This window comes from Corylus avellana, chromosome ca8 (assembly GCF_901000735.1).
Source record: "Corylus avellana chromosome ca8, CavTom2PMs-1.0".
Lineage (NCBI taxonomy): Eukaryota > Viridiplantae > Streptophyta > Magnoliopsida > Fagales > Betulaceae > Corylus > Corylus avellana.
In genome coordinates this window covers 21823110-21838931 of record NC_081548.1, presented here as the reverse complement: position 1 = coordinate 21838931, position 15822 = coordinate 21823110, and the positions used below count along the sequence as shown (strand labels likewise).

Below are 15822 nucleotides of genomic sequence, written 5' to 3'. Positions count from 1 at the left end.
TTATTAGACTCCCGAAATCTCAGTTCATTCTCTAAATAATAGAAAAAACTCTTAAAAACTTTTTGCAACAAACTCTCTTATTATTTTCTAAAACAAGAAAACTAGCTTATTCGAGCTAGAAACTCTGCACTCAAAAGCAAAAAAGTAAGTACGAGGCCTACAAGTTTTATAGGAAAGCAAGACAATGATAATGCACCAAGAGAGACTCGCTAGCCATAAAACTAGAGAACGATGGGTAGATAAAACCACCCCCAATAACCAAATAGGAGCAACCAATCCAACTACTCCCATAAGTCCAAATGATCACAAGCCGTTAAAGATGGTTTCGATCAACTACCCATTCTGGCACATAGGTGTAGCCCTACCCTGATGTCCCATGTGGATGATTTGTCACCCTCAGGCTAGACAAACAAGGGTAGCCAAAACCATTCGGCGACCTAAGATTAGCTAGACCACCATCATATACGCTAAACCACCGTCATATACCCAAATGGGTGACTTGACCACCTTTTCCATTTCTTTTTTTTTTTTTCATATTTTTCTCAAGAACGTTTTTTAGAGTTCAAGTTGTAAAAAGTCGTGAAAGGCGCCTGGCATTCAATCCAAAAGAGATGAAAAACAATGAACGATCTAACTTGCCAAAGTTAGATAATTAGAAGTCGAATGTGACTTTTTGAATATAGACACATAACACAAAAGGGGGTATACTTAGATAGTAAAGTATAATTTCCCCATAGCTCATTAGTCAAAGGTGTTGAACTTGAAGCTTTCATATATACATATATCGATAAGTAATTACATGCAAGGAATGGATGGGGCCTAGCTTACTCATAATTTAATCCTCTCATACAAAGATCACAAAAGGGACCATGTCAAGTCTCATGCAAAGGCAACAAGAGGCTCATTAAACCCCCCGAAGTCATTAATTATTTAACCTAGCACTTACATATAGGTTGCCGATTGCAAATAGTCAAAGTAGTTAGAGAATTCATATATGCATACTCAAACAAAGAGCAGCACCAGCCAAAAGAGATAAAAACAAAACAAGTTCTCTAGTCGCTTGTACCATTTCGTTAAACTTGGTAATATCTTAAAGAGACCAGGATCCAGCCTTATTCATTACACGAGTCTCCTCCGTCTTCCACCAGCTTCACCTAAAGGGATAGCCTGCAGGAGATGCATTGAAAAAGCATTTAAAGATGCAATCAGGAACAACTTAACAGGCATGCAGCAGTGCCCTTATTTGACCCATAAAATCCATTCTGAAAAGACTGTTTGGTGCCTTTTGTTAAATTTTTGGTTATTAAAAGTAGTGGGAAATGCCTTCACAGTATGATCCTAATGAGAATATGGGAAACTTTCATGAACCAGATTAGGGTTTAAACTAGTACCTGAATATATACATTGTGCCCTTACTTTGTATATTGTTCTCTCTTTCTTTCTCTTTACTTTTTTCGACATGAGAATGCTACCGCACTAATATCTCATTATAATGACGGGACAAGGTCTAATATATTGTTAAAAATAAATAACTACTAGACCTTGTTACATCAGCATAATAGCATATTTGTGAGATATTGACATTATTATATAGCATTATTCTTTTAACGTGTTAAAAAAAAAAAAAAAAAAAAAAAAAAAAAAAACTTTGCTTACCCTAATTTGAGAGATGTATCAGAACTGTCATCCTCTGGTGGAGGGGCACCATTGCAGCTGCAGACATTGTTGACCGACTCTGATGACGTGCCTTCTTCCTGGATCACTATGTCTGAGTCCAGATTAACAGGTCTTTTCCCCTTGTACGACACCATGATCTGCAATCCAAAAATCTCACCCACCATTTTTTTCGGGATTTCATGCAAAAATAGAAATTAAAAAAAGAAACTCACCTTCTGTTTTAATTGCTTGTTCTCTTCCATCAACTGAGCTCCCTGCAATGGTAGTCAGTGCAAGAACGCAAATGAATGAAGGCACTGGCGAAATTAGTTAGACTAGAGGTTCTCAGGACTTCAAGAAGGAAGGATTCTTATCAATCCAAACATATATTCTAACCTACACATCTCTTTGATGAGAATTCGAGAATAATGCAGGTTTGCCAGTTGCCAACCTAACTAAAATGATCACTTTCACTGAACTTCTCCACACCCCATCCAAGGAACATAAATACAATTTGAGCATAAACAGGTGAAAAGTTTATAGGGTGTTATTGGGCCGTGATTTTAAGCACGCTAACAGGCAATTTTTTTTTCTTTAATTTTTTAATATTAAAAAAAAAAAAAAAAAAATTTGTCGGCGTGCCGTTGTGTTTAGCTTGACCCGGTGTTATTAATTGTATATTGACCAAGAAGAAGTTACGATATGTCTCCCCACTCTTTTCGGTTTTTGTTCCCTACTCTCTTCCTTTCGATCAAGTGTGGTAAGGATCATTTAATTAAGAAAAAAAAAACTCTTGTAATATATGTTGGTAATATATAACCACTAATGAAGTCAATTTACTAACCTTTCTTGCAAGTGTAGTAATCTCAGTCATTATCCGTTCTTCCTGAAACAAAAAAGAAGCTCCACGTTATTTTTTTTGTTTGTTAATATGTATTTGAGAAAAATACAAAATCAGTCCCAGTAATTTAGCTTGCATTTTTATAGAATCGGCTCCTAAGGTTTGAATTTTATAGAATAGACCCCAGTGATTTGCTTTGGATAAAAACAGTCCTATCAAGTTTTCTAAGTTCTAACAGAAGTTAATGCTACATGACGACTTAGACGCATCAGCCAACACGTGTATAACATTCCACGTCAGAATCACACGTTGCCTCCAGCCTTAACAAACTCCATGTTAGACAGCCATGTGTGCACCACATAGTTAAAACAATGCCACATCAGTCCCTTCCTCGCTCTCTCAGCAATTGACCCTCGCCAAAACTTAAAACTCACAAGCCCCAAGTCTCAAGTCCTAAGTCTGTCGTATGGAAGGAGGGCCGACGCAGCCAAGAACTGCGAGCTGAACCGAACCGATTGCTGCCACCCTAAGTTGGTCGCACGGAGAGACTCATGTGACGAACCACCGAGCCACGAGCCACCAACCGTGACTTGCCGAACTGCAACCTCTGCTACACAACTCGAGTTCGTTTAGGCCAAAACATACCTTCTTTTGGTTGCACAGAAAAGCAAAAGAAACAACGTAGATCAGGCAGATATACAACACCAAAAGATTGGGGAGAAATCCACAAAATCAAAATAGGCAAAATTGCAATTAACAATAATGCATGCATGATTAAGGGGCATTTTTCACAACAACCATACTACTTCTCGATTTGATACATTTCAACTAAGGATGGGAGTCTATGCAAATAAACAATCATTTAACATCACTCTTTATGCCTGCTGCTCCAATGAATGATCCCCCCCCCCCCCCACACATTCATGCTTATCATTTGCAGAAGCGTGTCTAAGTAGGAAAGAGATTCTCTATGAAATGGAGAGGAACGGGTTCTTCATTGGTTAAGAGGCAAAATTGTCATTCTATTTTTTTAATAATTTTGCCACTCTAGAAGCAATGAACTGGCTCCTCAGTCCTCTCCATTTCAAATGAGATGGAAAAGGATCCAATGAAATGGAGAGGATCCTTCTCCATCTAAGCTGTCACATGACGTTAACTTCCATTAGAAATGTTAGGCTGAAGGAGCATTTTTATCTAAAAGCAAACCTTAGAGATCTATCCTATAAAATTCAAAACATAGAGACTAATTCTATAAAGATGCAAACCATAACCATTGATTTTGAGTTTTTTTCCTATATATATATATATATATACCCGGCAGGTGAAATTAGCAGGCCTAGCACAAACCTTAGTCTCAAGCACACGTCTAAGTCCTGCTTCGAGCTTTTTTTCTAATTGCTGCAATTCGTCTAAATTTAGTCCTTGAAGATCCTCTCCCCTCGCCTGCCTATCGTCAAAGGTAATTAATGGAATTAGTATCAGCAAACACATGGAAAAATGATCCTCTAGCAGCTACTTAATAATATACGTACCTTAGTTGCTGGCTCTTATCCGCCACTTCCTTACTCAATCTGATGTTATTACCATGCTCTAGCTGAAAAAGCCATTTATAAACAATTAGATTATTTCATTCCCCTTGAGACCCCAAGCCCCACCAACTATGTTCTATATATTGACCCCCCTCAGACATACCTGCAACTCAAGAGACGGTTGGCCCATTTTCTCAAGGCTATTAGACTGAAGATTATACCTTTCGAGTATATCCTTCATACTTCACAAGATGAAAAAAGGCCATAGTTAGACGCTGCCCACTATGGAAGTGAACTTGTAAAATATAAGATAGATAACATAACAAGTGAAGTAAATGTCGGGTTCTATAGTTAGCAAAGATCATATATTGTTTTCAAAAATAAAATAAAGCACGTTTGTACTACAAATAGAACTTTGGTTTTGCTGGTTTTTGAAACAAACCAACAACTAAACCTAAGCTAGGGCTTTTGATATCGTTCTCAAAAGCTAAAGAAGCCCGCAGTCGAGCTTGATTTTTGAACTCAATTTTGCTTAAGACGCAAGGCTTGATGTATGGCAACTCAACCATGTTTACTGAATTTAATGATAGATATTGAACAATATCCACTATTGGCCTATGTCCTAGTAACATTAGAACTTCAATTTATGCTCCTCAAGCATCGAAGCAATGACATTACATCAACAAGGAAGATCGGCCCTACAATAAGTGTCCTTTTCCCCCTCACCTCTGGTCAAATATATTTTTTTTTTTTGGATGAATAAGAAATAACACAACTAATATTACAAAAGGGCCGACAACCATATAGGCTCCGAGCTACAAAGACACCGGTTGCATTCAAGCAACCTACCAACAACTAACAGTTGGAGCACACAATGTTAGAATATATAATAAGGATAAAAATTCTTAATCATAAATAAATATTTGTTTATTAAGATTAATTGATATCAAGTATAATTGTAATCAAATCAGAATCCAATTCTCTTATCAATAGAAGTCATTTGTAATGTAAATATCAAGAAATAAGAGCACAATGCAACCCTAATGAGCTCATTCTTAGCGGCGGACACAAGTGCTTAACACCAAACCATCCACAAATCCTTATCTCCAATTTTCTCTTTTTTTCTTCTATTTTCTTTATTTTCCATTTTATTACAAGTTTCGTCACACAAATCACCTACTTTCTAATCAGATTAACGGGCAATCCCTAACAACCAACCATCCATCTATTAAGAATTGTAAGGCTGGAAGCTAGATAAGGTGTTGATCTTGGTTCTAACCCCAAAAAAACATTGTCAATATTCCTAAAATATTTTTGAATTTGATACTATCCATTATCCAATATCCATTATAAGGTTCTCTCATAGCCCGTATTAGACCATATAGAAGATTGCACTTTATATGGCATATGCGAGTAGTGACCATTAAATCATCACTTATCTTATCCCAAAAGCTTAAACCGATTAGGAAAAAAAAAAACATTTAATCAATATTTCAATACTTCAAAAAAACAGAAGAATAAAAAGGTGAATGCTACTCTTGTCCTCATTTCGGCCTTGGGTCATCTATGTCAACCAAGAAAAGTGGCAACCGAGGAGTGATGCCAATATCAGCCTCATGCATGTAAAAAACAGTCTTTCCAGGTTAATTAGTGTTGAGATGCAACAATGCTACTCTGCTCACTTGGACGGCTCTTAGAACATGCCTTGCGATGTGCGATTTTGAATGTCATAAAAGAATTTGGCTTCCCTCGCTAGACACCAAATGGTTTTTAGATGAGATGGTCAAAGGCCCAATCCAACAATTAGCATGTCACCATGCCCAAATGGATAGTGGATAGCTTATACATTACCAAATAGAGTTTTTAAGTATATAACAACTTTGGCTAAATCTTTTAAGGTTAGGATGACTGCTATATCCTTTATAAAGTTGAGATACGATGATGATTGACGACATAGGAAGCTGTTGAAATTGGCTAAAGAAAGCATTCATGATAGCACCTAATAAGAGACATCTTTGTAAAACTCAACCAAAGGGCCAATTCATGGAGATGGTTTAGGCAACTAGTTGCATCTAGATGACCAAGGAAAGCCAAGTTAAATTTTTGTAGCACGAGGGTAAAACCTCTTTTATATGTATATATAGAATGTAAAATCATTATTTTACTCTTATGCTACTTATTTGACACTTCAAATATTGGACCTAAAAATTGCAACGAGAACTTGAAGTTTTCATAATATTCTCTTGATGATTATTAGCTAACATCTGTTCCAAGGAAGTAAACTTTAAAAGTCTTAACCATGTCAAGATCAAGATATCTTCTTTTAATTTGTCTCAGCAAAATAAAGGTACCTTTTTTTTTTCTTTTTTTTTTTTTGGACATTTGTACTATCAAAGTTAAAAAAGTGACATTCGAACCCCATATACTACTTAACCATAATGTTTAGCACCCTCCATTAATTTTTTTCATCTTGTTACACGGATCTTACATTGTGTGCACGGTACGCAACATTTTCGCCCCAACATACCCCTAGGGATGTAAAATGTATTTTTCCTAAACTTTGTAGGGGTACTAATATCAACTCATCTTTACACCTAATGAAAAAATGAAATAAATTAAAAAATAACAAAAACAAACCAACCAACAAAAAAAAAAAAAAAAAAAACTTAGAAAAATGAAAGTGGCAGAGAACTTCCCCTCCACGCGGCAGAACCACACTTGGGGAGGGGGGGTCCGGCCACCCCTGAAGTCGATTCTGGGGGTGGCCAAATCACCTCGAAAATTCCCAAGTGGTTGCCGCCAAATCACCCCCCAAAGGGTTAAGAGGAGGCCCAAGCCAACCCCGAAAACCCCCCAAGGGTGTGGCAGACACCCTCTAACCCCTTGGGAGTGGCCTGTGCCAACCAAAAAAGGTCTTTTAGCATGGATGCTAAGCATCAGAGTTAGATATTTTGTGCAGTCCAAGTGTGACTTTTTAAACTTTGAAGATCGATTCCAATGCCAAAATGGTGATAATTTTGAGGTAAAATCTAGTTTCCCCTATTTTGTTTTGCTCTCCATTAAATTGAGAAAGTCGTAAGCTCAAGTTCTTACAAGATAAACTAATTGAATCTCTTTTCTTTTTTTCTTTTTTCTCTTTTTTTTTCCTTGAGCTCAATCTAAAGATAGATCCTTCAACAGATGACTGGTAATTATTTAACCACTCTTCATCCAAGCACTTTTTGATCTTCGATCCCTCTATCTATTTCTTGCTTTTATGTAAAACAAGTGACTTCTTTTTCCTTCCCAATACGTCATTTTCATTACACAAAACTGAACCATCTTATAATTAGACTACTTTCTCTCATCAACATTAGCTCATTAGAAGTAGTGGCTAGTTTCTTATGAACACACTCAATTGGAAACAATAATCGTTCCTCATTTTCCCCACTCATGATCAGTATATTCTCATTTGATTGAACTCGTTTTTCAAACGTACAGGCCCCCTTCCATGGCTGCTTTCACACTGTAACCACTACTTAATTAAAACATGTTTATAATTGGACCAACTTAGTTCACTTATAAATTTGTACCACCAAGAGGGCAAAACTAAAACTAAAACAAGCTTAGACCATGCTAATTTGGGCTAAAACACGCAAAAATGGTATTTAGTAAAGATTAATTTAAAGTATTTGGTGTTAAGAGGCCTGTTTTATCAACCATCAATTACCAGCCACAGCTATAAATCATATATGTTTCCTGTCTTCTCAATTAATCCGCTAGCTGTAAAGGAGGACTAGGGACCGCTATTCTATGGTCCTCCTGGCTCACCGTTCCCCATTTCTTTACTTCGAGCATATTCTAACAGAAAAAAAATTTCAGCTTCTCTTAAGCAAATATCATGAGCTAAGAGTTGTCAATCACTTCCTAACAATCAAAATGACGCGATCAAGTAACACTGACAAAGTTCTTCCAAGCTAATAGCGATAGAAGATAAATTAAATTATTAAATTCATCTATTTTTATCACCTTAAGCTTCTGAAATCAATGGTGATTTATCATAATTTCAGAGCATAGATTCTGAGCTGTGTCATTCACCTCTCATTTCAATTAAGTATTTCATGTATTAGGTCTTACTAATTAAAGAAAGTTTAAGCTCAAACATGAAGAAGTGTTTAGAATATAAATTAAATAGTTAAACTAATCATTTCCTATTAACACAATTAAAATGAATTTACATGGACCCTTTTTGTTGTTGGGGAAGGAGAGGGATAAATGGCACCTTTCTAGCCTGTTATTACACCCACCACTAAACTGCGCATGGCTTTCTCCAAATGGCTATTTTCCAAGATACCCCACCGAAGATATATATGAGAAGATGAGAATGCTACATGGTCTACTCACTAAAACTATCTAATTGATCATCGAAATTAATTTATTAAACCACATATTAGAGAATTTCATGAGAAGAAATGAACATGGACACGTAAAGATCCACAAAATTTTATGACATGGATGAAGACTGAAACATCCAGAAGTTAGTTGTATCGATCAAAACACGTCTATTTCTGTGGCTACCACCAACAAGCAAGCTTTAAACTGTTATTTCATGAAAGACAGCTCAATGTAAACGACCAAGGAAATAAAACTTCATGGCCGGTCTTTCGATTTCTCAATCACTTGAACGCCTATATATGTAACAACCTTTATAACTAGCTAGTTCACAGTACGCTTGTTTTTTTGTTAAGGTAAGAGGTTTCTTCTTCGTATATCATAAAAAATAAATAAATAATTAAAAATAAAAATAAAGCACGTCCGAAATTTGAGCAAAGATCTCGCTTTCCTTGACATGAAGAGATGAGATGGTCTTGACCTTTTAACTTAACCATAAGACTCTCTCTCTCTCTCTCTCAAACACACACACGTACACACAGAAACCAAAACAGCTGGAAGAGTCATACGCTAATGAAAATGAACTGTGATTTCTTAAAAAGAACAGTATTAAGAAGAAGAATAAAAAATAAAATACCTTGAGCTGGAAAACTCAAAGAGCTTTCCGGTGGCGGAGAAGATGATGAGAGCAACCTCAGCATCACAGAGAACAGAAAGCTCTTCAGCTTTCTTCAAAAGCCCTCGTCTTCTCTTGGAAAAGGTAACCTGCCTCGCCGTCACGTTGTCGATCTTCTTGATCTTGATCTTCTCCCTCGCCATATCCTTTTTATCCCTCCACAAATTCAAACGAACCCCTTCACATTTTCACACCCACAAAATAAAAAAATAAAAATGCACATAACATAAAATAGCACAGGAAAAGGTGGGTATCTGCTAAATTTGGCAAATTTAGCAGAAACCCTAGTAAGATCTAAAAAAAACCCAGAAAGACCAAAAAAAAAAAAAAAACCCAACAGTTACAGCTCATGAACATGCAGAGTTGCACGATGCAGAGGCAGAATTGGTGGGATTTTCCTCTTTTACCTTGTTAGGGTCTGAGCTTTAGACCAAAAGTCACCAATTACAAGCTAGGAGAATAAAAACTCTGGAGAGAGAAAGAGGAAGTTGCTGTGTGTTCAAGAAAGGAAAGGGTGCCTTCCCTTTTATAGCTAAACAGACCCTATTTTTATTTTCTTCAGGTTTTCTACATTTATGTTGCCCAAAAAAGTTTTTTTTAAAAAAAAAAAAGAAAAGGAAAAGGGAAAATACTCCTCTGTGTGTGCGTGACTGGGGACTGGGGAGAGAGCCAGGATCCATGAAAACTGATTTGTTTATTAATTTTTTCAGTACTTTCTGGGGGCAATAAAATAAATAATGTGCTTCTCTTTTTCTTTCTTTAATGTGTGGATGATCGCTTTTCCGTACATACACATCAATGCTGCCATCACTTCATACCATAATTACCTATCTGACTGCTTCAAAAATAATAAAATAATATTATTAATTAATACTTCCCTACCCCACCTGATCGACTGCATTGCAGCTCATACAGGCTCGTCTCCATTTTATCTATTTAATTTGCTTTTTTCTTTTTTCTTTTTTGTAAGACAATTTGCTTTTTTCTGACTTTGCTTTCTTCTGACTTTTCTTTCTTCCATATCAAGACGAGTCAGAATACAGGATTCGCATTGTACAGAAAATTACATAGCAGTTACTTCAATCTTTCTTTCTTTTTCTTTTCTTTTCTTTTCTTTTCCTGAGCATGGCAGTTATTTCAATCAATTCTTCCTGAATCCAATAGTATGCTAATTATTGTAGTTTTGATTCTCAATTCAAAATAAAGGGTAGTTCTAAATTAATGTTAAATTTTCAAAAGTTTTGATTTTATTTGATAAACTATTTTTTTTTTTTTCTAAATTCATCAACCCATTTTATTCTATAAACTTAGTTTTGATGATTATTAAAGGATGTAAATTAACCATCTTTAATAATGAACGGAGCCGTCTCCGATGACTAGTTCAATCGGCTGGAGACCACGCCTTATGAAACGAATGTCACTAGTTCAAATCTCTCTTCCTCTTTTTGTATCGACATCTCCAAGAAAAAAGAAAAATGAATGGAACCTTGCTATTGAATAAAATTATCAAATTTTAAAATCTTGTTATTGCTTGAAACTCATACTTCACTTATGAATAATTACTCATTTTGTAAGATAATCATTTGCACTTGATTTTGTGTCTATTGAGTTTGCACTTATGGATTCACAAAGTTGGCAGGTAATTAACATAAATCCGATTGAATCTATTGAATTAGTTATTTTGTGTCTCAAGTTCCTCTTGACTTGTGTGAGCTTACTTACAACAAAGAGTATATCCAAAAGAACAATTGAATATTCTTTATTAAAAAAATTAGTAATATATAAATATTACATAGTGGGTCATTTTAAGGTGGACTTATGACTATGCTCAATGCACCATCCACTCTCTTTTTCTAAATCTTCAAATCATAGTCACCAAAACCATATTGAATTAGTTGTCAACATAAAACTCTTTCAAAAGATTAATTTTTTTTGTTGTGTAAGAGTGAAATTTTAAAATATTAAAAAATTAATATTTTGATTGTTTTCTTTCCATTATTATTTGTACATGCATGTTAGCAATCTTTCAACATCTCTTTTTGTAAATTCAATTGATCGACCATTTGATTTATAAACTTATGTGAATCTCACACAAATTCAATTCAATAATGAATTCATCAATTCACTATAGAGAGATGATTGAGATAATTAATTTTATTATTTCTCTAACTATAATTTTCTCTTGGTCATCTCTATTTCGGAATGAGAAATGATATTTTAGTATTCTCCTATCCTTCTACTATCTTCATTTTAAAAATAAAATAAAATAAAATTAACCAATGGATATGTAGGATTTACGAGTCCTACAAATTCAATGGTTGATCTTAAAAAAATGATAATTAAAAAAAAATATATGATAACACTCAATAGCATTTCTCATCTCGAGATATATAAGACTTACACATTCACATATGTGAGTCATACAAATTCAATACTTAATTTTTTTTAAAACGACAAAAAAAAATACGAGAGCAGCATACGAGAATAATAAATAACATTTCTCAATCTCGGAATATAATCTGCATTTAAAGCTCGACCATATAAATTGTAATATTCTCTTTTAATTAATTAGTTTTATTTTACTTTTCTTATGATTAGAAAAAATAATAATAATAATAATAATAAAGGGGTTACCGCTCGTTTGGATCACCGCGAAACAGTAGAGGTAGCACTATTGGTCATTTTCTGAGGTCTATCTGAGAAAGTGACAAATTGACGTAATGGTGGGAATTTCCATCAAAAGCGAGTGTCCATCACAAGTCAGAATGCAACTCAACTGAACCTGCTTTTGGGCTTTTGGATTGGATGGTTAAGAGCTTGGGAAGCATCTTTCTGCTGGGAAAGCCGGGTGCACGTGAATTTCTGCACATACAACAAACCTAAGTACCTTTTTATTGCTGACGTGGACCGCCACGTAATCACTTTCTTTCAAATGATTTCAGAAATTTCTTTAGACAAGGATTTTTTTTAGATATATATACATTTTAAAATCAATGATAAAAATAAGAAATATATATTAAGTATACAATATAAATAACATTTTTCTATAAATAATTAGCACGTGTGTACGGTCATCCATCCATCCATCCATCCATCCTATAAGAATAAATGACTTTGTTTGATACCCACATATCTTCACCAACAGAGCTAGATAATTGATATTGAAAGTGTCGTTAAATTTTTTTTTGAAGGTGTCAAATAATAACTTTTATAAGTAGGATAAAAAAAATAAAATTCTTTTTTTGAAGGTGCCGTGTGAAATTTGGGTAGGAAAATTGCATACAAATTTCTTTTTTTTTTAAAGCTTTGGGTGTGCCGTGGCACTCCCAAAGCCTCAAATGGCTCTGCTACTGCATATGTTTCTTTATCACATGTTTCTTTTTTTAAAAAAAATATTAACAAATAACTTAAAATACAAAACACCTGCAAAATGTTCAAAACTATATTCATATTTATGCCGCATCAGAATATTTTTTTAAAACAAAAAACACCTCTAAACAACATTAACATACAAGAGCCAATTTATTTCCATGAAAATAACTTCATTATTTTACCAATCTTTTGGGTGTCAAAAGATTTCTTTTATGGTAATACCCAATATTGGAAACCCTTTTAAAAAAATTTCCCAAGTACACAAAACAATGATTTTACATTTAGTGCTTGAGATTCATTTGTAAAAAGAAATTATAATAATATTAATTAGAATGGCATGGATGATTTAGATATTGGAAATATTTGTTGAGCCAAAAAAGGGAAGTAACACAATAAAGTGGGTACATCCATGGACACGATGTTCTTGCAATTGGCACAACTTTATTCGATCTCAAGAAAAGGTGGTAGGAGTTCGAAGACAAAGCATGTGATTTTAAATGAGTTCCATAGAGATTCCGTGGTCCCAAATAGGAGGAGTTCTCGTTTTCTTAAACCTTGGATAATATAGTTGGATTCTTTTTTCGAAATATATGGCAAATGTTTAAAGAGGGTGCTTGTTTGAACTTGGGGAGATACTCTCTTATTCTTTTTCCTCCCAATTGCGTTCAAATCACGCGGTATATATTTTTGAGGTTCTCCATCTTCTATGTACTACTCTCTAGTACTATGTACCATGCTTTGATTTGCCTTAAATTAGTAAGAAAAAAAAAAAAAAAACAACAACAACAACAACAATTATTTTTAAGGCTAGTTGAGAAATGTCATAAAGCATTTACCTCGGTTTTTCTTTCATCCTATATTTATTGGATTTGACTTCATTTAGACGAGTCTTATAGATATAATGGTTTTTTTTTTTTTTTTAATATGGAGAAGAATGGGAAAAAAATCAAGATAAATGCTCTACTATTTCTAATTGAATAAGGGAAAGAGTTATAAAGGATGATTATTTTCATTTTTGATTTGAAAGGAAGAAAAAGTGAATGATCCTAAACTGAAAGAGGGGTTGGCTCCCCAACAACACAGACTCAAAACGAAATAAAACATAAACCCAATTCATTATATGAAAGCGTGATATGATACAATTCTTTTAATCAGTGCTATCATTCTTATCATACTTTTTTTGAAGGAGTAGTAATGTATACATTACTTTTTTATTTTATAATTACTTTACAATGTTTATGTGCCAATCATAACTAATGCTTAGATTTATTTTTTTAAAAAAAAAATAATGATTAATCTAAAAATTGGTTTACACAACCTTCTCAACATTATAGAATAATTATTTTTTTTTTAAAAAAAAAAAAAAAAAAAAAAGAGCACTTTTAAGAATGCCATCAAAAAGAAAATTGTGCGAAGGAATAATGTTGTATACTCTCATGGTGGGTGTTGGACAAAAGTAAATGTAGATGCCAGCGTAAAGAAAATTGTGCAAAGTACGCATATACTTGTCCCAAAAGTGACTTTTACTTGCACCTTTTTGTATTTGTGGTTTGATAGTTAATCAGCAGGGACCACGCCTCATCGCAACTCACTCATAAAAGAAAACAAAATAGAAAAAGTAGGAATCTCAATTCCATTCAATATATTTTTTTTCCCACTAAAATTTAAGATGATAAAATTTTTATAGATTTTAATCATGGTATAGTATTGGAAATATTTTATTTTCACTTTTCTTAAAAAAAAAAAAAAAAAAAATTAACATGGTTTCAAAACTACATTTCTCTCATAAAAGTTAACAAATTATTTTACATTTATACCATATCAGTTGCTTCTTATTATTATTAAAAAAAAAAACTTGCAACAAAAAGGTTTACTAAATACACCTTCTTAAGCCACTCATTGGGCTACTTTAGGTTTTGGTGTAATTGGACTTGTCACCACAAAATTTCAAAGGGAAATGCTTTATTTTCTCAATTTTTTTTTTTTTTTTTTTTTAAATTACTTTTCAAGTGATGTGGTACAATTTCATCGCTTTATGTCTCTATTTATTAAAACAATAGATTATATAAGATGTTGACACGTCATTTGAAAACCAAATTTTTGGAAAAAGAAAATTAAAAAACCTAGCATTTCTCAATTGCAAATGGAACTTGTCCAAAGTTCAATCCTCAAAAGTTTCTTCGTCATCAACTGCTTGTTGTCCTTGCTCAAAAAAAAAAAAATGGTCGTTGTCTTTGTTATCAACTTCTTTTACATTGTTCTTAGGAATTAAAGCTCGTCTTCCACATTGTCATATTATTCCCCTCTCTCTCTCATTTGTAATTTCTAGAAGTGTTTGCATTGTTTTCCTCAATATTTGTTTAGATATGGATCAACATGTTTGGTCTAATTGGGGTGAGAACTAACCTAATTAGACAGGAACTTTTGGGAATTGAGGCTCCTAAAGTGGAGCTTGATGAACATGGCCCAAGAGAAAATTAGAGTGGAGGGAGATAAAGCTGTATGGAAGGATGCTCCTAATGACACTTTTTCAGTAAGGTGTGAGTGTGATTTTATTCAGCCTCGGTGTCCTCTATAGGGTGGTGTAGAGACACTTTCTCCTCTTGTTGTCCAAGTGTCAAAAATCGATTGGATAATCTTTTTAGGCCCAAGTTCGTTAGATAAAAAGTTATGCCCGAAATTCTCTCTAACTTGAAAGCTGGCTGCTATCAGGGCACTATAAATCAACAAAAGACTCATTCTCAAAATCCAAAAGGGTGAAAAAGTACAGGTGAATGCAATAGTAGCAACAATAATAATTGTAATGTCATTAAATTACAAGTATTAAAAAAAAAATATGAAAAATATCCATATACAGATCTCTACATATATACTAGAATATATGCAAGTAGAGTCAAATGTTGTATTGAACTTTTGATCTCACCAATATCCATGGGTTTTAAGACATGTGATAAATCTATGAGAATCAGAACATTTGAGGTGGCCTTTTAACCCCATTTCTTTAACATAAAGTTGGAACCCTTCCAAAGCTTGCCTTTCACGAACATTGTAACTTTATTCACTCATTCAAAAAACCAAAAACATAACTGTAACTTTATTCTCGCATGTTTGTCATTTTCACGAGAAATAAATATACATCGCATGTGATAAATCCACGAGAAAAAACATATATGTTATAATATAAATTAAATAATTAATATATTTATTTTTATATAGCAATTTTTATTTATTTTTGTGACATGAGCACTTGAAGACATTAGGAAGTTGGTGCTAAATGATTGTCTAGAAAGCAGACAAAATTCTAGCTCCTAGTAATTAGTTGTCTTTCAAAAGCCATTTTGGATAATCCAAAGAATTAACCTGATTGGAAGTTATCA

At 33.8% G+C, this 15822-nt stretch overlaps 1 protein-coding gene across 3 annotated transcripts; it reads right to left on the bottom strand.

Moving 5' to 3' along the window:
- Window positions 1–874: 874 nt before the first annotated feature.
- Window positions 875–9614, bottom strand: LOC132190279 (MADS-box protein SVP-like). 3 transcript variants are annotated; one of them, XM_059605218.1, is made up of 9 exons: window positions 9481–9614; window positions 9035–9229; window positions 4190–4268; window positions 4030–4091; window positions 3845–3944; window positions 2501–2542; window positions 1890–1931; window positions 1657–1814; window positions 875–1167 (listed from the first exon to the last, which is right to left on the bottom strand). In XM_059605218.1, the coding sequence occupies exons 2-9, from the start codon at window positions 9214–9216 to the stop codon at window positions 1155–1157; spliced, it is 678 nt and encodes a 225-aa protein (XP_059461201.1). In that variant the 5' UTR covers window positions 9217–9229; window positions 9481–9614; the 3' UTR covers window positions 875–1154. The 3 variants fall into 3 exon arrangements, with proteins under 3 accessions (XP_059461201.1, XP_059461202.1, XP_059461200.1); XM_059605219.1 differs by having other exon boundaries at window positions 9035–9219; XM_059605217.1 differs by having other exon boundaries at window positions 9035–9251; window positions 9481–9613.
- Between the last annotated feature and the right edge of the window lie 6208 nt (window positions 9615–15822).